Source organism: Spermophilus citellus, assembly GCF_964194105.1.
Source record: "Spermophilus citellus genome assembly, chromosome: 12".
Taxonomy (NCBI): Eukaryota; Metazoa; Chordata; class Mammalia; order Rodentia; family Sciuridae; genus Spermophilus; species Spermophilus citellus.
Genome location: NC_138198.1, coordinates 84,648,561 through 84,671,428, shown reverse-complemented (window position 1 = coordinate 84,671,428; position 22,868 = coordinate 84,648,561). Strand labels below are relative to the sequence as shown.

Here is a 22,868-nt window from a genome sequence, read left to right as displayed (position 1 = left end):
AGGTGTTAGCTTTAGCCTTAAGTATTCCAATTACCAGACATGTGACTGACCTTGGTCCACAACTTCTCTGCACCTCAGACATGAAGAAAAAATAAACAAACTTAACATGTACAGGGCCGCTGAAAGGTGAAAATGAAATAATGGGTGTGAATATAAGGTATATTATATAACATAAATGTTTGATTATTTTGATTAGTCTGAGCAATAGACTGGCAATTAAAATATGAGTCAGAGACCTGAATTCTATCCAAGAAATGTCACTAGTCATAGAATAAAACTAATGCTTTTTCTTTCTGTTACATCATCTGGAAAATAGGTAGATATCCTCATCTTTCTAAGGAAGGGATATAAGAGTAACATGGGTTTTCTTAAATCTTGTTGGTTCCTGTAGAGGAAATTGGAGTTCATAACTTCAATGACTTAAAATTATTTGGGTATTGTGAATATTATTATTAATAATAAAATTATTCCTCCTAAAGTGAGAGGTGCAATTAGTTTTCATCACTGAATCCCTGCAACAGGAGCTGATCTGGTTATCAGGTAGAGGCAAGACTGAGGAACTAAGAGCCTACCTGCTTCTCAGCCTGCACCCCACATGGAGCCTTTGGGGCACCTTTGTGCCTCCCTGTGCTCTGGCAAAGCCAGGTATATGTGAATTATGTATCAAAATAAAAGACTTGCAATTTATCTTCTCAGTTATCATTCTATAAGTAAACAAGGAGCAAGTTACAGAGATGAAATAAGAACTATATTTAAAAGTGGATAAGCCCATTTCATTGTCATCATGTCAGTGGAGTAAAATGCAAGTTACCATCTCACCTTTTATCACTTCTAAAAATTCTATTCCATCACACCTGTTTGCCAATTGAATATACAAAATAAGCCAGTTATATTATTGTTTAAAAGCACATCTTACTAAAATAATCTAACTTTTTATTTAAAAATGTTATAATTTTGGATTTGGTTTTATGAATCTAAAAGATATGGTCAGTATGCCTAGTCATACTGTTAATGAGTATGTAAATTATGAGACGGAATGAACTAATAGTTAAAAATCAAAGTAGATTCTGTAGGGACTTATATCTGTCTAACAGTCTTGAAAAAAATGTTTGCAACAAACTTCCACTTTTGTACTATATTCATAGATTCCAACCTACTTGTATCTTCAGTGTCTTTCGTTAAATGACCCAACACAATGGCAGTGGCTTCTTTAGCTCAGACAAAATTAAGCAATAAAGCACATTCTTAAGGACTCCAGATTTCTCTTATGATTTAGGGTTTCATGGAACATACAATATTCACTCTTTTCTATGATCAAGATAGACCTGTGGTTTTCAAACTCTTTAATCTCAGGAGCTCTTTACATTTTGAGAAATTATTGAGCATCACAAAGGACTTGGGCTTATGCAGGTTACTATCTAGTGATATTTTCCATAATAGAAATTCAAATTGGGGAATGTGTTAATAAACACAGGATACAGCACACATTCTGTTGGCTTTCAGAGATGATGTCATCATACATCATGTAACCTCTAGAAAATTCTATAGCACACTCTTGAGGCAGTGAGGGTGTGAATGTCATATAATGTCTAATATTACTATGAAAATAATTTTGACTTTGCAGACTCTCTCAAAGTGTCAAGGAGATCACAGAAGCCCCGCATTAGTACAGAACATACAACTCTTTCTGAATCTTTGTGACCTTGTGAAGTCAAGCATCTCTCAAAACATTTCTGACTTCTTCATTCAAATTGTAATCTGGGCACAAATAAGGCTTGTTCTGTAATTCAAGGCTATAAGCATTAGTTTGCCAGTCCCTCAGAATCATATATATTTGGTCTTGATATAAACACTCAGGCTTAATGTGTGCCCCATTCCTTAGATAAGAATAGTACCTATGGTTAGAATGTGATAATTATTATGAATCTGAGATGAAATATTGACTTTATAGTCAATATTTCTCAAAGCTATAATCTGCAGTCATGGGAATATCTGTGTAGGACTATTTTCTAAAATGCTCAGTAATAGCAGTGGCTTTAGTTACAACACATTGAGAAAAAATGGACCAGAAGTTCACTTTTTCTAGTTTTAAGAGTGTTTCATTTTTATGTTTAAACCTTAGGGGTTCATGGTCCTGTGCATTTGCTTTCATTACCCAAATTACCTTAGAGGATGGGATTAATGTAATTTCAAAATATTGATTTCTTTTATATCCTGAATATAAAATGGGAATGGTTAAGTATACAAAAACTAGGATGAGGGGGGGAAAATCAACTGAAATTAAGAAAATGATTGTAAATAATAACATTAGAAAATGAAGTCATTTTATATGTAAAATAAATGTGAATTTTTAACCACTTGAACTCATCTACTTGTTTATGCCACTAAAGATTAGAAGGAAGGACTTTATGCAGGAACCTATAAGACCAGATGTCCAAGAGCTGAAATCCTATTAGAAAACTTAACGCATATAATTTATTTGCCTCTTAGGGTGAGAATAATAGGGTAAGTATAGATTAAACATTCCAGAGTCACCCAGTAACATCACTGTGGAGTATTTTTAATGGCACAAAGACAATTGCATGATCATGATGATTTACATTTCTTTCACTGTTTATACCCAATTAAAAACATAAGATGTTTATTGTGTGTGGATAGACATGCTTTGTTGAATATAAAACTTACATGCGTATGTGGACATGTCTATATGTCTATGCACGTCTATATATGGAGAGGAAGCAAAACTAATGAAAATTGCCACTGCACTTGTGTGTGCAGTGCCCAAGTTTTTATATACATCTGGGTATGTACATACAGATGTAGATGGTGCTGAGTTGCTTTCATTTTCATTGCCTATAAAACCAGTCAGAACTTAGATAGTTCCTTGTTTTACACTATCCATTGTTTGGAAATCAAGCACTCAGGCACCATCCTTTGAACATCATCAAATCATCACTCTTTTTAGGGTTAGGCCAAATGACACCTCTGTTTCTATGTAGCACTCTAACTAGGCCATGAGGACATATACCTTTTGCCAGTATGGAAGCTACAATCTACAGGCAGTTCCTAAACCTTGCTGACTAGATGTTCTAATTCCAGTCCAGAGATATAAATATAGATTATAATAATCTTTCTCTTTCAGTAAAATTTCCCCCACCCCATTTTTATAAGAAAATCTAATACACGTCAAAGGCTGCCTTGGTGCTAGCAGGAGGGGAGAAGAGCTTTGGAATAAGAGTTCATTATATGAACTAAATACACACTTTATTATTTTAAAAATGAATGAACATGTTCAGTGTTTCACATGTTTTCCTAATAGACCTTAGTTTTCTTTTTTCTTTTTTTTTTCAACAGAACTTAGGGAATCTGCTTTGAGAGAGGATGTATGGTCCAAGAATAATATCCTACAATATGTATTTGTATCCAAAGTGGTTTATACAGGTGTGAGCAAGTGGTATGTTTGTAAAAATCTGTTGAATAGACCACTTTCTTCCAGTACATGAATTGCTATTTAATTGTTGCCTCTCGAAAAGCTGCAATTGGATGGCAGTGATAAAAATCATCCTCTCCCAATGTGTCTGCTTAGAAAGTCCTACCAGCTGTCATGTTAGACCTTTCGTAGAGACTAAGGGAATTCCTACCGTGAGGATGGAGCAAATATGCCCAGCCTGAATTTAGGGTCTGAGATTCTGCTATTTCAATTCCTTTGAAATCAAAGATGATTGTGATATTTTTCCCTTCCCTCCATTAAATTATAAAGGCAGTGTTTTCCACATTCGAAATACAGTTGTCATTTGACATCCTGAGGGATATACCAAGATGTTCAAATATCACTAAATTTGAAAGATGTCATTGTCTCAAAAGAGCTGTTGGATTTTCTTCTCAAATCATCTTTTCCACCATATCATCTGATTGTGATGCGTACTTTAAGTTTTGGGGTCATATTTCTAAAAGAGAAATGAATTACCACATATGGGGTGGGACATACAAGACAACAATCCTACATTGAAATGTGGCTGATCAGAGCCTCACTGGGTTCCCCACTAACTTAGCTTTTTGCCCCAAACTTGTCTTTTCAATAAAGACACTTCCAATGTGTGTCTCAAATGATCGAATTCTATATTTTGAAGCATTTAGGAGTCCTATTCAATGGTTAAAAATTGCAAGTGCCATATATTCTGCTGTAATTAATTCCAGTGCCCAGATAATTTTTAATGAATATATTTTCTTATCACAAAAATATGATTCTTTCTAAATTTACCATGATGCCAAAATGATTAGGAATATACCATACTTACAGTTTACTAGCAAAGATATGCACATAAACAACTCTTGCATGAGATAACATGTAATCAGTTGTATTCCAAGAGAGGAAGTATTTATTCTACAACTGAGGGAATCATGTGGGAGCTGTTCAGGCTAGTTTCAAAGGATGTGTAATAGGCACTCATTGAACATTGCTTCACTGGTCTTCATCCTGTGTTCTTAGTGCTGACCTAAGAAAATAAAGTCAAGATGCCTCTTAGAAATAAAATCTCTACCTCAGACACATTCGAATCATCCTTGGTTTTCTTCATTTCATGGAATAATTTTTCAGTTAATCATACTTTGACATAGTTTCACGTTAAGTTTTTTAAGCGTTCATCTTTTTCACATGGTTAGGAGTCTTGCATTTTCTTTTGCTTCATGTTTTAGCATCTAACTAAAATGAAACATTTATACTTGGTTTTAGAAATGTAATTTCAAGGCAACACAACAACCCCCTCCTATTAAGGGGGTGTGGCCAAAGTGAAAAGTTTAGTCTTGCCTCTCCATAAAAGTCAAGGTGGGACCTGGTGTGGTGGACAGAAAGGTTAATTTTAGTTTATGTTGTTTACATATTTTCCTCTCCAGGAGGTTGACCTCTTCTTGCAAACAGGAGGAATGGGGAAGTGGATGTAACTACATATAGCACATCTAAACAAAGTTCTCGTGAATCTGTTTTACCCCAATACCAACCTTCTCACAACTTTTCTGATTTTTTCAAGTGTTTAACTTATATTTCTCACAGAACTTAAAATTTTTTTTATTATTCCCACTTAAACAATAAAAATCAAAACACCATCCTGCCTTGCCTCCTATCTTATGGTCTTCCTCTAAGGCCCCTGGATGGGAATATTTGCCGGTCGCCATGTCTAGACCTGGCATATGTGATTCTGTAATATTCTGTTTGGAGGAAAGTCAGTCTGAAAGAGTCATTCCTGCCCCTTTCTGGTTGGTTTGGGCTGTGTCCCTTGACACTCTTCCCTTAGATCCTTGTGCTTCGGTCAGCCCCTAAACACATCACAAAGATTTTGAGATTTGTAGGAGTATAAATTGTGTCAAATGAGTGTGTGGTTCTGGAACTGGTCCATTTTATACATTGCCTCATTTCTTTGCTTTGTGGGCCTGCAGGGCTTTAGAAGCAAATTGGTGCTACAGCAACCTCCACTTAATTTGCTCAGTGGTTAAATTGATCTATCTCTTTTATTTGATCAGATCTCCAGGAACCGAATCATTTGCATTGATTTATTGATTGGTGCTATGTTTCCACCATTAGTTTTGATCACTTTCAGCTGTTAATATTGGATAATTCAATCACGATTGATTGGCCTTACCATTGAAGGCAGAAAGTTAATCATATAGGACACAGAAATAGGCATGGCAAACCTAACCTCAGTTTGACTATTATGTTCCAGTCTCCCTCTATTTATGCAGTGTTGAAAAAGCTAGGGTTTTTCTTGAAAAAAAGAGGGAGCTTGCAATTTTATAGCATTCATAAAGCATCTAAAGATGAGGTAGTTTTATTTTGCTTTTTAATAAAATGACATCTAGAAATTAAGCAAGCATACAGAAAGATAAGCATGATTGTCACAATGAACTCATTTGGACTAAATGAGTAAATGCATTTTCAATTACCCGTTTTGTACCAATAAATGCCTAATCTGTGTATGCATGCTTGGAGGCACAACCTGGGCTCACCTTTTTCTAAATTTGGCCCTCACTGCTTTACCATGTGTCCTGGTCGTCAAATTTTCAAGAACCAAGTGGTTAATGTGAGTGAAGTAAGGGCAACAGAGGTAATAGCAATAAGCGGAAACCTCTTTATTTGCATTTGAATCGCTTCTACCGCACCCCAGCTCAGTTTTAAAAAATTCTCCATCCATTAATTTCTTGATGTTCATATCGATGGCTGATTTTCGCTATTAAAGAGGGAGCACCACCTCTTCGTTCTAGGATGCATTCCCTCCTCCAACAGCCCTGTTGTTAGCGAGCTGCCATTACATTATTTTTTTGTCTGGCCCAGAGTTGACGACAGATGGCCATCTCTGAACTGCCATCAGTGCGGCTTTATGGAGCATCCAGCTAGGGTGTACTGAAGAGCACTGCGGCCAGTTCTGCAGCCCCCTCCCTCCCCACCCCCTGGAAGTGCTCATCACCTCTGCCACATTCTGCTTTGGCTGGGCTTTGCTGGCCCTGCCATCTTCCATGTGGCCAAGACAGCCTGCTGCCACAGCACCGGAAGATCTGCCTCCATTAGGAGTGAGAGACTGCAGGCAAGAGTGTCCTGTGAAGACAGAGCTCTGTGTTGCAGTGCCTGTGTAGTCAGATCCTTTGGAGAGATCTGGAAACCCAAATTTCTAGAACATTCTGCAACCCAGACAGGCACCTTGAATTCCCACATGTTACTATTTTAGATGTTTACTCCACACATTGATCCATCTCCCCACCTTAGGAGAGATAAAGTGCCAAGAATAGACCTATTGTGTTTACAAACTTTTGTCTATTGGAAAACATCACTTCCATATTCAACTGTTGTGATTATTAGGGTAAAAGAGATGGTAATCATGGACCTTAACCACCAGTCATCTGAAATGAGCAAAGAATTGACTTCAGCATCTTTCTCAACCCATTGAGGTAGTGCTCCCTCACACCGTCACGTGCTATTCTGTGCATTTGGAGAAAGATTGATAGACTGCCCTTGATCGGGTTTGCTAAGGCAAGGCGGCTTCAGAACCAAACATGTATTTTAAGAGGAATTCACATTTGTATCCTTTATTGTTATATTTGCAGCGAATCTACAGCTCGTAACAGGCTCTGCCCTGCAGCTATGAAGGAGTAAGTTTCCCTTATTGGAGGGAGAGCAGTGTTCTGGAAAAGCCTGAGATGGGGCGGGTGAGATGAATGGTGCTTAAAAGCACTGCTTGGGGTGCTGTCATTTAGAACAGCAACTCCCAGGCTCTGAAGGGGAGTGAAAGGCAGGGTAAACGAGTCCTTTTTAAAAGTGGTGAAATTTCAAACTGCCTAAAATAACAGGTCTCCTTCATTGATAACTTCATTGAATGAGTAAGTGGAGAACTCACTGGGCAGGAACTGCTTTTGCATAGGAGGGGAAAGTTTGCAAAAGTGAGGCTTTTTCCTCCACTGGTGTGTGTGTGTTGGGGGGTGGGGGGTGTGCTTCTTCCTTGTGTGGCCCTCCTCCTGCATTGATGGAGCTCCTCAGCTGGCAGAAGACCATCTCTTCCTGAAAACATGAATCGCCCATCAAAGGTTTCCTGTTTTGCATTGCCAAAACTTAATTTTATAATTGTCTGACTGACACCACTGGGCACATCTGCTAAGCTTGTGTGCCTTCTAGACATATAAAAGGCTACTGTGATACCATTAAAAATCAGCAGTGTGCTGTGCAGTGCTTTGAGTTTATAAGGGTGAAAGGTCATTGTGCAGGAAAATGGAACAGTATATTTGCTGTGAGACAGGCACCAAGACCTCACTCCCGTACTCAGTTATAATTCATGACAGTACTGGTGGGAAGCCCTTATCCCTCTGTGGAGTTAATGCATCTCCACTGAAGCCTGCAGAGAGCACCCTGGGTCCCCCCACCATCTGCGCGCTCACTTCCGAGTGCATTCTCTCCTCTTTTCCCTCTCTCTCTCTTTCTCCTGAGATCTCATGGTGTTAATATCATCAGATGACTAACTGATTTGTAAAGGTGGTTCTCCAAAACAGGACTGTCATTTAACTAGGGGAAGAACTGCAAGGAACACGCTATAAGGTTGTTCAATGTCTCATTTAGAAAGTGTCAATTAGAAAATAGACAAAGAAGCAGCAATTACCTTAAACCTATCCCTGACTCCGAGAGTCGAGGATGCGCTGCTAATCACCAGTGAGTAAGAGATACCCATGTTCCCAGCCATGGGAGGCCAGGGACACAACACAAGGTATACATCGCAATCCAAGTTCACCATGTTCGCAAGCTGAGTTCAGTGTCTGGAATCTGAGAATGTGGTTCTGAGAAGTGTTTGCCCACTGTGTCCGTTGACTCCGGCCAGCTAGTGGTGTGAGCACCAACCCAGGCCCCAAACATGGCCTCATCTGTAATGTGGTGCCACTGGCTCTGAGGACCAGAGCTAATTACCTTGGGGCTATGGAGGCCCCAGTTCAAAATGAGCAAAGCCTGTGCCGTGATAAAATAGCCGTGGTGGAACAGCTGAAGTGGCAGGAGCAGAGATGGACGAACTTGCTGCAAAACGGCAGCAAGCCAGCAGAGGTTCACAGCATCCCCTTTGGGTTCCCTTCCTCCTCGCTCCTCACTCCTCCCACTGTCTGCCGGGCCCAGGAAGGTTGATGGGACCAGAGGAGAGTGTGTGTTAAAACCAGAGCTCAGACTGTACCTTGTTGTTGGTGGCTGACCCTGGATGAATCTGTAATGTTTCATAAGATGTGCCCTTAACATAGTGCAGCGTTAGTAGTCCTTTTAAAAAGATAAATCAAATCCAGGCCTGAAATACCAGTGTATGAACTTAACGGATGTGATGCCATAGGGGACCTACTGTGTTATAAACTCCAGAATGGCCTTTTGATACTCAGACTCGAGCTAATTCCAAAGAGGCCTTAGAAGAACCGCAGCAGGGTGAGAGGTCACGCGAGAAGACAGTAGCACCCACACGTGACGCAGCCTTGTGTGTAATTGGCTCACCGTCCCGGCCTGATGTTTGGGTGGCATTTGTCACGTCACCTCGTTCATCCTCCCAAGGAAAAGTAGGGCAAGAATGTCTGTGCTCACTGTCCAGGTTTTCCTGGGTGAAAGATCACTTTGAGATGACACAGCTGAGTAGTCAGCCTGAAATCCTGGTTGGTATTTTATTAATTTTGCACCAAGATAAATCCTGAAATTCTGACAAACTCCATGACAGGTGAAATTCCTTCTTGCAGAATCTTCTCAGCAAGAGGCTGCTCATTTCGTTCTGTTCCGAGGCAGGCAACAGGAGGGCAGCTTTATAATCAGCCCTCAAAGGACCCCCAGCCGCCCCAGAGTCTCGGGCTGATTGAATAACTCCTGGGCCTCTTCCCCTAGGCCTCCATCAGCGGGGGTCCTGTGGAAAGCAATCTCCCGCAGACTGGCACTGAAGTGAGCTTTAAACCACCATTTTCTGCTCTCCAGAGGAGCCTGGAGTACTAAAAGATAGATGGACTGCAGATATTTTATGAGAAACTGTCAGAAGAAGAGCAGAGTAAATGTTTTTTTCTTCTTCTTCTTTGAGTCACACACTACATCACTGTTGAATTTCTCCCAGCATCTTTTACATTTCAAGTAAGAAATTAATTGGTTGCTAACCTTTAATTCCCCCTCCCTCTTCTTCGTTGTCTTCCTCCCAGTTTTTTTTTTCTTAAATATTCACACAGAGGCCCTTTGCTTAACCACAGTTGCAGAAAATCAGTACCATTTGCAATGAAATATTTATAATGACAGAATGAAAAATTGGATTCATTTTCTGGACTGTAGCCGAACAGTCTGCAACTTTGTGCGGCATTGTTTAGCATCTCTCATTCCTCCCTTTTATTGGAGTCATTTTTGAAAACATACCACATGTACGCTTACCTAGGCATTGGAGGGATGCCTACCCAAACACAGAGCCCAGTCTACTCTGTTTAAAAAAAAAAAAAGAGGGGAAAAGAACATATTTGTGTTTGTGCTGCTATGTGGGGGGCAGGCGGATGTGGCCTGTAAAAGGGTAGAGAGGATGTGAACTTGGTCAAAAGGAAGAGCTGGGAGAAGTTTACAAAGACTACTGGAGAGGGTCGGGCCTGCACTTTGTAGCAGAGCACAAATAGCAATCAGCCTGCCATAGCATCTTGGGGCAGATTTATCAGGGACACGGGAAGGCAGAACTGAGGTGTGTAAATATGCGTCGTATATCATAGCTCACCTTCCCTTTTTTCCCCTTAGTGTTGGCTGTACAGGCTTTCCTTTCCACGTGACCCTCATATTCAGAGCTGCTTTCTTTCTAACGGGGGTTGATTACTGCATTTTTTAAGAAATAAGAGACAAAGGACTTTGCCCGGACCGTCCAGCATTGTATTTCAAACAGGGCCACCTCACAAGTGCCAGAGACACAGCAACACATTCACTCTTATTACAGGACTAGATTGGATGTGTAGTAAGATGCCTGGGAGGTAAATTGGGGTTCACCAAATAAGTTCTCACATGCCACTCCATAGACAAGGGGAAAGAGCCTGGCTTTTTATTTTCTCCCTCCATTGTAGGGTACAGCAAGGGGTCCCCCCGGGCCTAAAGGACTTTCTCAGGCCCCCAGCCCAGCCCTCTGTGTTAACCTTCTATTTTCACCCTTTTGGAATGCTGGGCTTAATTAGTTAGTGGTGTTTTATTTTGGTGGTTTTTCAGAAGTGAAAACAGTATCTAATAAACTCTGGCATGAACAAAAACAGCTTTAGATTGGGCTCTTCCAGGTTTTGTTCATTGCCTCATGCAAATTGCCAACTCCACAAGATCAATAATCCATATTTTATTATCTAATAAAGGCTGCCTGTAATTGAATTAGTTTATTCACTCCATCTGATTATCCCTGTTTTATTCACAAAGAGGAAAAAGAATACAAATTTACTTTTACTGATATATTACATCATTTGAATGTTGAAGAGCTTTCCGAACTAGAAAACAATAGTATAGGGATAATAGACTTCATTTAAATCTTCATTTAAATATTTGTTTATTCTAGGAATATTGTGACTCATGGCACACTGAATTTTGGGGCGATAACTTAAATTTTCATATCAGTCTGACCTCCAGCCAGCCTGGCGTGGGTCCCCTAGCACAGGTCTCCCTTGTGACTAGCAATAAGAATCCCACTCCAAAACTCCGAAAGACAATTGGGATGAACAGTCTTTTAAAAAACCTTTGGAGAGATGCCCCTTTTACTCCCCCCAAGGCCATTTCCTCTTAACCATCCAGAGATTACCATTTTCAAGATTTTTGAACGCTTACTCTCTTCTCTTTGAAGGAGAATTTAGCACAGATTTGTACTTGGGTGATAAAAACACTGAACAGGAAAGGAACCATTCATTATTGGGATCTCTCTGGACTGTGATGTGTAGTCCAACTCGTGTGTGACACATACTTTCTCAGAGGCTTGGTGTTTTCACACAGGCTTCTGGATTTGTCTTTTCATAGCATTCTAAAAAAAAAAAAAAAGAAAGAAAGAAAAAAAATGATTTTGAGAAATAAGCTGGCAGTTCAGCATGAAATGATGTGTGTTCTGACACAGACTGCCTTGTAGCTTCAGAATCTAGCCTGAAGTTATTTTACTGTAGCACTTCCATGATTCTGATTCATGGCAGAAAAAAAAAAAAGTTTCCTTAAAAGTAGGCTTTAGGATATGCCAATAACTTTTCTCTAGCCCTGTACATAGATTCAAAAGATTGTTTCCACTTAACCTTTATTCTTGCTTGCTTTCTTGAATGCCAGAGTGAAGGGGGAAGTTTTTTCCGTTAGTTTTTCAACAAGTTATGTGAGCCTGAAATATATACCCAAGTAAATGGGAACTGTAATAGTGGGGTGTTCAGAACCAATCTCCTCTGCAGACCAGGAAAAGAACATTGAATAGCATTCATTTATGTACTGCCAGATGTATTTCTGCATGTGACGAGGCTTGCCCAACTGCTTTGAATGATTTTCAATGTTATTAAGCAGACTCGCAAGAGCAACAGGCCTCATGACAGAAGTAAAGAGCCATGTGGCAGAAGTCCTTGGTGAAGGAAAGTTGCACGCAAACCACGTTGTTGGAGAGGCAGAAGCACCACAGTGCAGACTTTATTTTAGTATCTGTGCTAACAACTCTCTGGGAATATTTCTCTTCCTCTTGTCCAGCTCCTTCTGTGTTGTGGCTGGTTTGCATTTGTGTTTGAAGTGCCAGGCGGTTTAATGAAGTTATTCTTTTATAAATTTTGCAACACTGAAGCAAGCATGAGGGCTTTAAATTAGAATAAGTGCCACTTCTGTGTGGCAGGTTCCTTTGAGGACTGATTAGAATGAGGCCTCCCGTTGCCTGGCCCTTTTTGCCTGGCAGTGTTGCTGTGTGTACTTGTTTATGGCTCACCTTTGGATTTGCATGAGGATGCACCATGCCTGACGCCTGGACCTCTGCTAGTCAAGACTGTCTTTCTGCCAGGATCATGTTAAGTACTTCACTTTTAAGAGTTTGGGTGTTGTTTTTTTTTAATTATATTACTTTATTGTAATGAATTCAGATTAACTTGGAGTAGCAAATTATGTAAGGATGTGAGGATTATAGATTACTTTTGTCATTGCTATAGCACTTCCTTGTGCAAAGGAATGAAAGAGCTGTCTCTCCAATAAGTGTACTAGGAGAGGCGAGGCATCTTTCCCTCAGAGACCTAAGGCAAAGCAGAATAGGTGCCCAGAAGATAGGAGTAGAAGGGAAGTCTCACCTGTGGGTTTCTGCAGCAGGAAGGAGCTCTTCTTGGTAGAGCAAAGGACAGGATGGGGGTTGGGGAATCTTTAGGGTGGGGGACCCTAAAGATTCTCAGAGGAAATGGTGGACAAGAGAGATCAAAAACACATCTCAAGACACCCTTCAACAGGGAATAAGAAGTACATGCAGCATTCCTGATTTTTTCTTTCCATGTGTGTGAATTTGCTGGCAAATATGGATGACTTCAGAGAGCCAGGAAAAGGGAAACTGTTAAAGAAAGGGACCTGAAACTGTCTACAGGACTCACAAACATTTTTCAGAAAAGCCAGCAAGGGAAACAGGCACCAAACCAAAGCATGAAGTTTTCTCTCCTTCAAAACCAGGATTTTGTAAAGTGGAAGACAAACCAAATAGAACCGGGCCTGTGAAGTATTTGCACTTTTTTAAAAAGACTTACTTGGAATTGAATACTTAGAATTGAAAACAAGGGCTTCTTCAAATTGCATTCCCCCATGTAGGAATGTTTCTGAAGGACAGGAAGGTCAGAAGTAAACACTAGGGACTTCACCTGTGGAATCCATGTGTCACTCAGTTCCGCCCTGCACAACACACTCATTTGCTCAGGCACGAAAATGCACATGGGCACACATGCACACACACTCTCAGGACGTGGCTCACACTTAACACAGTTTAATTATGTGAAATCAATGTTGTCCTTTGACTGTTTTATTTTTATGCGTATTTACTAAAGGAAATCACTTGGCAGACAAGCATTGGGTTGCTTATGGTGGGGAAAGATGTTTTCTGTTATTCTTAATGACTTATAACATGTTTGACTTGTTATAAGTTTACCTCCTAGAGTGGCAGTGTTTTCAATAAAAGGAATAATAATATACTACAAGAAAGTGGCACTTCTCTTGCTTTGTGCCCGAGTTTGATAAACTATTTTTCACAATTACTGGAATTCGGTTGAAGGGAATCCTTGTTCCTATGGAGTGGAAAAGCAGAGAGTCTTGGCTCTCTCCTTCTCCCTACAAAGGTTACCCTTTGAATATAAATTACAATGCCCCGTGCCTCTCCCATTCTAATCAGATGACCTTTTGAATCTGATGGGCCAGAGTTTAAATCCTAAGGCTGCCAGTCAGTTTTTAAATCAATGCCCCCATTCCAACAGCTTCAGTACCTAACTAAATTTCAATGGATTTAAACACAGAAGTGCAGTAAGTGATGCAGGCAGAATCTTCCAGCTGATGGCAAAACATCCCCAACTTGACTGCAAGATCTTGGGTCATGGGATGTGATGATGGCTCATTTCATTAGATCCTCTTAAAATTTTTTTTTCTAAGATTCAAAAATCTAAAAGAAAAGGGAGGAGCAGGAAATTTGTTCTTTTTAAGAGAACATTTCTGAGCAATTATCAATTTAAGCTCCCATTATTTGCCGCTAATTACTACACAAGGCTGTTAAATATTTAGCAGAAGTTTGTTTAATTGCGTTTGACTGGGAAAGGGAAGCCTGAATATGGCTTCAGAATCAAGAGCCAGTTGTGTGCACCCGAGAGCCTGGCAGAGAGGAAATTTGTATTCGCCCAAGATGAACACATTACAGCATCAGACAAGCCTTATTTTTTTTCCCTCTTCCTTCCACAGATTTATTTATCTTTAAGGTATCTAAAATTAGAGCACGAAGAAGGGGCACTGTTCATGGATGTAAAATTGGAAGGAGGTCATTCTTAACCTTGTTTACAGATGTTCTAGTTTAGAAAGCACCAGTGTGATAAATTAAACATTACAGGGGAAAAAAATTAAAGCTTAGCAACAACTGGCACATGGACACATCTGTCTGTGAAGCACTGACTTAATCCCTGAATATCTTATTAGACAGTATTGCCTATCAAAGCCTTCTGTCCTACAGTATGCTGGGATCCTGCAGTTCCAGAATCTGAGCAGAATATGCCCTGGCCTCTCTCACTTTTCCTGTGCTGTCTTTATATAGTTTGATTTAAATTTACTTTTGGCTTCATGCAAGTGAACAAGTTGCTCAATTTATTGTCTTCTTTTCAAAATCAGCTTTATATTTTTAATATATTTCCCAGTGGCCATTTTGCATTTTTTAGCTTGTTCTTCCAATTGGACACTTAAAAAAATTTTTTTCCATACAGGAGATAGTGCATATTATTGTCTGCTGCAAAGGGGGATATGTTCAAGCCTGTCCCATATGTAAAACAGTTAGGGGTCAGTTTGCAACTCAAATTTTATGACTGTTTATTCTCAGAAAATGGAATTGTTATAATGTTCACATTTCCCATATATGACCCAACAGTGCAATTTGTCCTCTTGAAGTGGATGGACAAGTGGTTTGTTTTAGTTCTATATTAATGTTTAATTGTCAAAATACTAGGCATTGTTCTGCATTTGCAGCTTGGGCATTGCATTATTCAAAAAAATTAGTCTTTACTCAGGCTCCTGAAGACTCATATTTGAATAGGGCTCTGCTGATTTAACTGGGTGTTCTTGCTACATTGTAAATCATCATGTACTTTTCCAAATAGGATAAATATTGTACAAACAAATTTTTAAAAGTGAATGTGGCCCTTGCCAAACTGATTGCCCACCTCTCTGTAGAGACTCATGGATCTTGAGCCCCACCACATTGGATTCCTAACAAGTCTTTGTCTTCTGATCTCTGGGACTCTCCGTTTTACTTCTGTGTTTTGTTAGAGGACTGAGGATTGAACCCAGGAGCACTCTAGCACTAAGCTACAATTTCATACTTTTTACATTTTCTGAAACAGGGACTCACTGAGTTGCCTGGGCTGGCCTCAAAGTTGATGATGCTCCTGCCTCAGCCTCTCGAGCAGCTGGGATTACAGGCATGCACCCCCATGTCCTATGTTTGCTCATGTTCTTTTCTCTATTCAATCCCTTTTTCCCTCCCCTTTACCCCCTCCCCCAATCTCTCCAGCACCAAGCAGGGAAACTCCTCTGAGAGCCAAACTCACAGTTCCCACAGAAGTTGAAGGGACTTTGGTCTGGGCCCATAGCTCCCTGTCTCTCCTGGGAGATGGTGAGGGTTGTAGTGGTGAGCACCCTTCATCTGTGCAGCTGACACAGCTCAGAAACTAGAACACAGCCACCAGGGACATTCAACAAGAAGACTTCATGCCTGAAGCTAATTCAGTTGCAGGACTAGCCAGAAGACTTTGAAAGTTGGCTCCAACTCTGGTCTATAAAATGAGATACTGCACCAGATGTTGCAAGGCCCCTCTCAGCTCAGAAACCAAGTCTTAGCTTCTCTGCTGTATTACTTACAGGTGCAATTGCCACTGCAATTGAACCTAGACCAACAAATTGAAGGTGGATGCTTCAAATAGAAATATCTATTTCTTTCAAAGTACATATTTGTTTTCATATCCTAAATTCTAATTCCAGAGTTTAATATTTGCATCATCCCTTTATATATTATTGAATTGCCGAATATTCCTGAAGTGGCATTGGTTAATTGCCACTATAAGGTACCCTCTTCATTCACTAATAGTGTGTGGAACGACTAAGAATTTTGGTGATTGAGTGAACATTGCTGAAGAGATTCTGTTCCTCACACAACAGTGCCATTTATTATGTATCTCAAAGAATCCTTTCCACAGTTTCTGGACAACTGCCCACTCTCACCCATGACTATGCTTAAAAACACCATGCAGTACAGTCCCATATGGTGTATATATGTCCCTTTGCAATGCTTTTATTTTCTTAAGGTGGAGGAGATAACCTCATAGACTGAAGACTAAGCCACATACTCAAGTACCACAAGTTCAATGTATTTTCAACACAAAGAAAATTCAGAACAATTGTGTGTCTTCCCCAGCCCCACCTGTTCTTGTGTCTGACTTCCTACTTAATGTTATCTTGGAAAACTTGTCGGTGACAAGACAGGCCAATGGCAAAACCTCCTAGGTAGAGCTACTCAACTTCCTGCACAGACCCGCCTTTCTCTTTCCTGCTTAGACCAGTCATCCCTGTAGATACTTCAGATTCCTTGAATGCAAAACTTTCCTCATGGCCAAGCTGTCATTCATTCGTTCATAAATGTTTTTCACACAGTATAATAAGGCAGTGGTTCAAAAGTGAGAGTGATGATTTTTTTCCCCATCAGATGATATGTGACACTATCTAGGGACACTAACGGTTGCCACAGGTATGGAAGTGCATGTTGTAGAGGCCTGGGAGGCTGTCAAGCATCCCATTGTGCCCAGGACAGGACCCCCTCACCCCCCACCCTGAACCAATAATTGTCCAGCCCCAAATGTCAGTGGTGCTAAGGTGGGAAACCCTGCTGTTAGGCCCACTCTGCAGCCTTCTTCCCTCTCATTGCAGACTCATCTCTAAAACCCACCACATAAATGGCTTGTATTTTGTGTAATGACTGGAAATGGTTATTGGATTGTCTAATGGGTTACTTTGGTTGAGATAGAAGAACTTTATACTATGGGTACATGGTCAAGGCTCCTCAATGAACAGAGGAACATGCCAATGCCCACCTACTGCAAGATTATCTCAGATCACCTTTTCTGGGCTTATTAATAAGTGTCCAGAGAACAAAAACAACAAAAATGTCCTTTGGTGAGGTTTATTAGAATAAGAAGTCATTTCCTCTGGGAGATGTGATGGAAATTTCATTGCCAGAATCATTTAAAACTGCCCCGGAGTATAAACTTCACAGGAGAATTCTGTTTTTGCAGAGGGACAAACTAAACAACCTAATTGTCCTTTTCTGTCTTTAGTATCTTGTATTTTTTGATCACTTCTGATGATGCCATTTCACCTTTTGCTTTAATATAGCTTAGTGTCACCCAGAAAATGCTTTGAGATGTCAGCCCAAGCCCATACGAACTGTTAAATGTCAAAAGAAAATGCATCAGTGTCTCTGTAAGTTCATGGTGATGACATTACCATATGAAAAAATAAAGAGGAAAATTCTGTCAGTGCAAACATGATCGTAAATGCAACATTCGTGGCATTAAGGAGAGGGGCAAAAGCCTATCATGACAGACAGTTTCAGAAATGCCACTGCTATGTCATAATAAAAGAATAGAAAACTCATTCTAGTAAATTCTTCAAATGTAAAAATCATGAATTGACTTTCCTGAATATGGGAAATATGCTATGTGTCAGGACTTTTTTTTTTTTTAATTCTCAACCCACTTTGGGAAAAAGGTATTTATCTTTTAAAGAATATCCACTGAATTATAACATGTCTCACAAAAATGTTCATGTCCACATATACATTCATGATGCTTACCAGGTAAGGCCTATGAAAACACAATTACCCAAAATTTCTTCAGCCAGAGGCATATAGTTTGTGGACAGTGGAAACTATGGGATGGCCAAATGGGGGATAAATGGAACTCAGGGTAATTTAGGTCTTCCATGTAATTTTTAGAACTAATGGTACTTCCAGTGCCATAGTGATTCCCTTTTAACTAATTTAAAATTATGAGTACATTTGTAATTGTATAGACTTTGAAAATGTTAATTTATTAACATTCACATCCTGTTGACCTTATTAAGATGCTTAAAGGCCACCCTTTGCCTTTTGTGACTATTTTTTTCCCTAATATACAGGGGAAATAACTCAGTATCCTGTCATCATTAGCTGTATACACTTTTAAAACTATTTTACTAGTGGAAGAAGTTGGGAATTCAAAAGAGAGAGGGTAGAAATGTAAAAATCTTGATTAGAAAGTATAATTTAATAGAACATGTATTGAACCAAATGTATTGATTAATGTACAAGATATAGTACTTATATTGATTCAAACCAGAGATTTAGTACTAAAAGCTCTAAGCCAAAAAGCTGTTGCAGATTGCTACAAAAGTCAGTTTAATGCTGTCCTTGAGAATGCCTCCACAAAGAAATTCTTCTAATGTTTGAGGACTAGGTAGAATGCGGTATATGTCAGTCTGATCCCGGAGGGTTTTATTTTGTACTCTAATAGCTGTTACGAGCCTACATTATATCCAAGGAGTAATTTTCCTTAGGGGTGCCCGGCTCGCTTTGTGTCAATATTCTAGCATTTTAAGTCACGTACAGTATATGCTTCTGGGAACAGGGAAGGAGCCAGCCAGACTCATAATGGTCTGCATTCATTAATAAAGGCAGCAGCTTCTGTCCCTCCATTGCCCACTACAGGGATGCCTCTTTGGCCTTCAGGGACCCGTACAGACACATTTAAAGAAAGCTTTATTTTGAGTGGGCAGAAGATGAAATGTAGGACTTGCAGGCATTTCCTAAGTCAGCTATATGCCCGAGCACAAGGGTGACCTTACTGGGTCAAAGAAGAATGCAGGTCAAAAGACTTATTATCCAGCCTGTTGGAAACCAATTGCTTTTGTTTAAAAAAAAAAAATAAAAAATGAAGGGGAAAAAAGAAGCAGTAGTGCTTAAAGGTTGACGGTAATGTAGAAATTCTGTTTGCAGCCTGTAAACTACATAACCGTATGTGAACTGGAATATGCCTCTCCAAAAATAAGAGCATACTGATTATCCTCCGTGTTTACAGATAAAGGTCCAACCCAAGTGATAAAAGGAAGGGTAATATAATTAGTTAATCAGTGATGATTGATTACGGATGTTTGTGTTCTTCAACTAAAGAAAAAACAACAGGCTGCCACAGTGCTGTCACCATCTGTTGAAAGAAACAGCCACATTTAATCTTTATATTTCTTCCCGCCTTTCATTGTTTCTGAGCCACAGTTGCCTACTATTTCATCTGGTTCGAAAACATCTCATTTAAATTGAATATAACTGCAGTTTAAATTCGAGATTCTAATGGCATAGTGAATTAGTGGAAAGCTTGTTTTTTTTTTTTTTTTCATTCCTTTTTAAAATAGCATGCTGGCTCTTTTTCCTAGTTTTAAAAGCTTGTCAGAATTTGTCTGAAACAAAAGCCTATAAATAGACAAGTCATGGTAAAAATGATTAACATCTTTGAATCAACAGATTTCACAAAACTCCCATTCAAATGCTGTTTTTATTTTTATTACCACTGCCACTTAACATTTTGACGATGCCAAGAGAGGGTTACAAAGCACAGACGAGACGTGGTCTCTGCCAAAGAATTGGAAAAAGTCAGAGCAATCTGTGGGCACAACTTTTGGGGGTGGAAATTTAATTTTTTCAATCCTGGGAAGGTAGATTTCCCCTTCCCTGCCCCCCCCCGGCTTTCCTCCAAAGCTTAACTTCATCACTGTTGTAGGTACAAAAATTCAAATTCACATCAAGATGGCAGGAAAACAGGAGCAGATCAAGATTGCAAGGTGAACAGTTTCAGAGGATCGTGGGGTTTTATTTTTATTTAAAAATATTTTTCTTGGCTTGCATATAAAATAGGATTAAACCGTTTGACCAGCAAATGTGGTCAGCTCTCAGAGAGGAGGAGGCTGAATTAATCATTTGTTAGAATGCCAAGCCCAAGATGAGAATTCCAGTCTTATAAAATGGAAGGCATCTCATATTTTAAAAAGAAATACATGGTGCTAGGAGGGAATTTTTAAGACCCTCATCTGGATTTTTAGCTTCCTAAGTTTAATTTCACATTTACAGAAGGAAAAACAAAAAAAAAGAGCACATTCCTTCCAAATGGGGCCCTTTACCATAAAGAGTGTTTTTGAAACCTTGCTATTAAGGTATCATACCTAGATGGATCTTCTTTTAAGCTTTAAGGTGTGTTGTGGATTTGATTTTTTTTCCTTTAAACACGAACCCCCCTCGTGTAAAACAACTGTTCATAACTGGGATTAATGGTTTGCAATTTTCAGTTACTTAGACATGGGGTCTCCAGGAGATGGCTTTTTGCAGAGTAGAATATGGCTCTCTGTGGGATTACAGAAGTTTCCTTCTCTTGCACTTCCTTCTCTGTCATCACCCCCCACCTCCACCAATGTTGCACTGATGTTCTTCTCGATTATGTAAAACACTTTCCCTTCATTGGAACAGATATTTTTTCTCATAACCTGTCATTGCATTAAAGTACTTTGGGGACTGTGAATTGCTGTGTAAAATTGGTGAGATTACCCACTGCTTTGTTCTAGTGGAGTGGTTTCCTCCAGACCTAAAGCTGAAACTCCTACACAGAGAAGGCTGCTTGAGGAAGGCCTGGCAGCAGGTTTCCCACTTTGCTTGTGCACATTTGTGTCCTCAGTGTCTCGGGACTGGCTCTGCGGTATGGTCGGTAGCCAGGGCAAGTGCAGGCCATGCCTCGGGAGCCTGCCTTTTCAGCTTGGTGCTTCTGTTGCCTATATTTTATCTTTCCACTTGCTTCTTAGCCCCTTTTCTAAATAAATGATGTCTATGATTTTTTTTTTTCCCCAAAACACAAAATCACTGATCACTCTCATGAAGCAACTGGTTTGTCTTCCAAGAGGATCTCCAGTCATGTCTTGAGACTGTGACCTGGCATCTGTTCTTTGCCACACCTACAAGCCAGTTGGATAAACTGTGTGGCTGAGACATGCCATTCCTCCTTCAGAGAGTGAAAGGAGACTTTGCATATGTTTAAAGGACTTGGAATAACACATGGGTCCGGGGACAGCAGAAACATCCCCAGGGACTCTCAAAGGCAATGAGGGCCAGCCCTTGAGGGAGGATGGAGCAAAGTCATCTGGGATTTTTTGCCTCCCAAACACAAATATGCCCGTTTCCAAAGAACCTCTGGGAATGTGCCTTCTTCCCACCATGATAATCACTGTTTGGGTGGACAGCCAGTACTGCAGAGACCTGTTGTGGCCCTCAATTGGGCTGGAGCAAAGAAAAATGAGACCAAGGGACCTCAGTGTTGTGCAGGCATCTCCACACCAAGAGGACTCATGTCTATCACTTTTCATGCCACTTTCTCATTTTTATGTTACTTATACCAGGGATTTTTACTTTTGTATAAGCTTATATTTCACATGCCCTACTCTTGTCCTTCTCAAAAATGATTTGCATTCTTATCTCTTACATGCAAAGCATAACTCCTTCATAGAAGAGACTTCAATCTGTTGCAGTAAGTGATGTATATGTATATATATTTGCTCAGTTCTTTGCACCTCTGAAGAGACCCCTATGGCTTGGGTTTAGGATGAAAGTCCTGATCTAAGACTCAACTATTGCCAACTCTTATGGACAATTTATTTAAAGCACATGATTTGCAATATCTCAACATAGGCACATGAAAAAAACACTGGAGAAGTTCCAATGTGTCATCCTTTATTAGAGTCCTTTTGAAAACTGGAGCATTCTGTAAACACTTCATTCAAAAATACCTGATTAATATATATATATATATATATATATATATATATATATATATATATATATATATTATATATACCAACATGTATATATAACATATATATATACACATGTGTTTATATTTATATATACAAAGATGTAAATGTTTAGTGCTGCATTAAAATTAGAAACAATGCCAAAGTCTATTGTAGGAAATAGGGAAAAATACAAAGAATGAATTTTATCCACATTAATAGATTTCAATATAAAAATGATGTTTTATTAAATCGATTTCTTTTTTACATTGATTATGGTCAAATTTTAAAAATCACCCCCAAATTCTGTCAGTATATCATCATTTAGATAACTAGTGCCATAGTTTCTGATACTTTTTTTATTTTTTGTAATTTTTTTTTAATTAAAAACCTTTCTGTAGGATTATAAGACGTTGGGATAGCAAACGCTATGAGAAATCTAAGAGTGTGTTTTGGGTATTTAAATTTTTTATTGTTTATAAACCTCTGATCATAATTGCTTTGATTTTTAAGGAAATAGGACAGTTATTTGCTCTCATCAGTATTTTGAGTATGTCTTGTGAAAAATACTTTTCAGACATATTTGAAATCAATACCGAGGTAAAAGAGCCTGCACTAAAGTAGTTTACTGCCAAATGTACTTCGAGGCCAGTACTAGTTACTCAAAGCAGGTACATTTTAAATAAGAAAAAATAAAATGAAGTTTCCTCATCAGTAGTGAAATTCCTTGTCACTTTTTTTCTTATTTTTTTTTCCTCCAGCCCCACTGAGGGCCACGACAGGGTCTCCACAGACCGTCCTAACTGTCCAC

At 39.4% G+C, this 22,868-nt stretch overlaps 1 protein-coding gene across 7 annotated transcripts in view; it reads left to right on the top strand.

The window, feature by feature from the left end:
* The window catches only part of ZNF521 (zinc finger protein 521), a 298,275-nt gene that overhangs the window by 253,809 nt on the left and 21,598 nt on the right, over positions 1-22,868 (top strand). The window contains exon 7 of one of the 7 annotated variants that reach the window (XM_081262585.1): positions 522-22,094. The exons of 3 other annotated variants lie outside the window; for them this stretch is intronic. In XM_081262585.1, the coding sequence (XP_081118711.1) occupies positions 522-710 (189 nt within the window). In that variant the 3' untranslated portion in view covers positions 711-22,094. Of the gene's footprint in view, positions 1-479; positions 22,095-22,868 lie in introns of those variants that run through there. 3 more of the 7 variants (XM_081262580.1, XM_081262579.1, XM_081262584.1) reach the window with 3 other exon arrangements.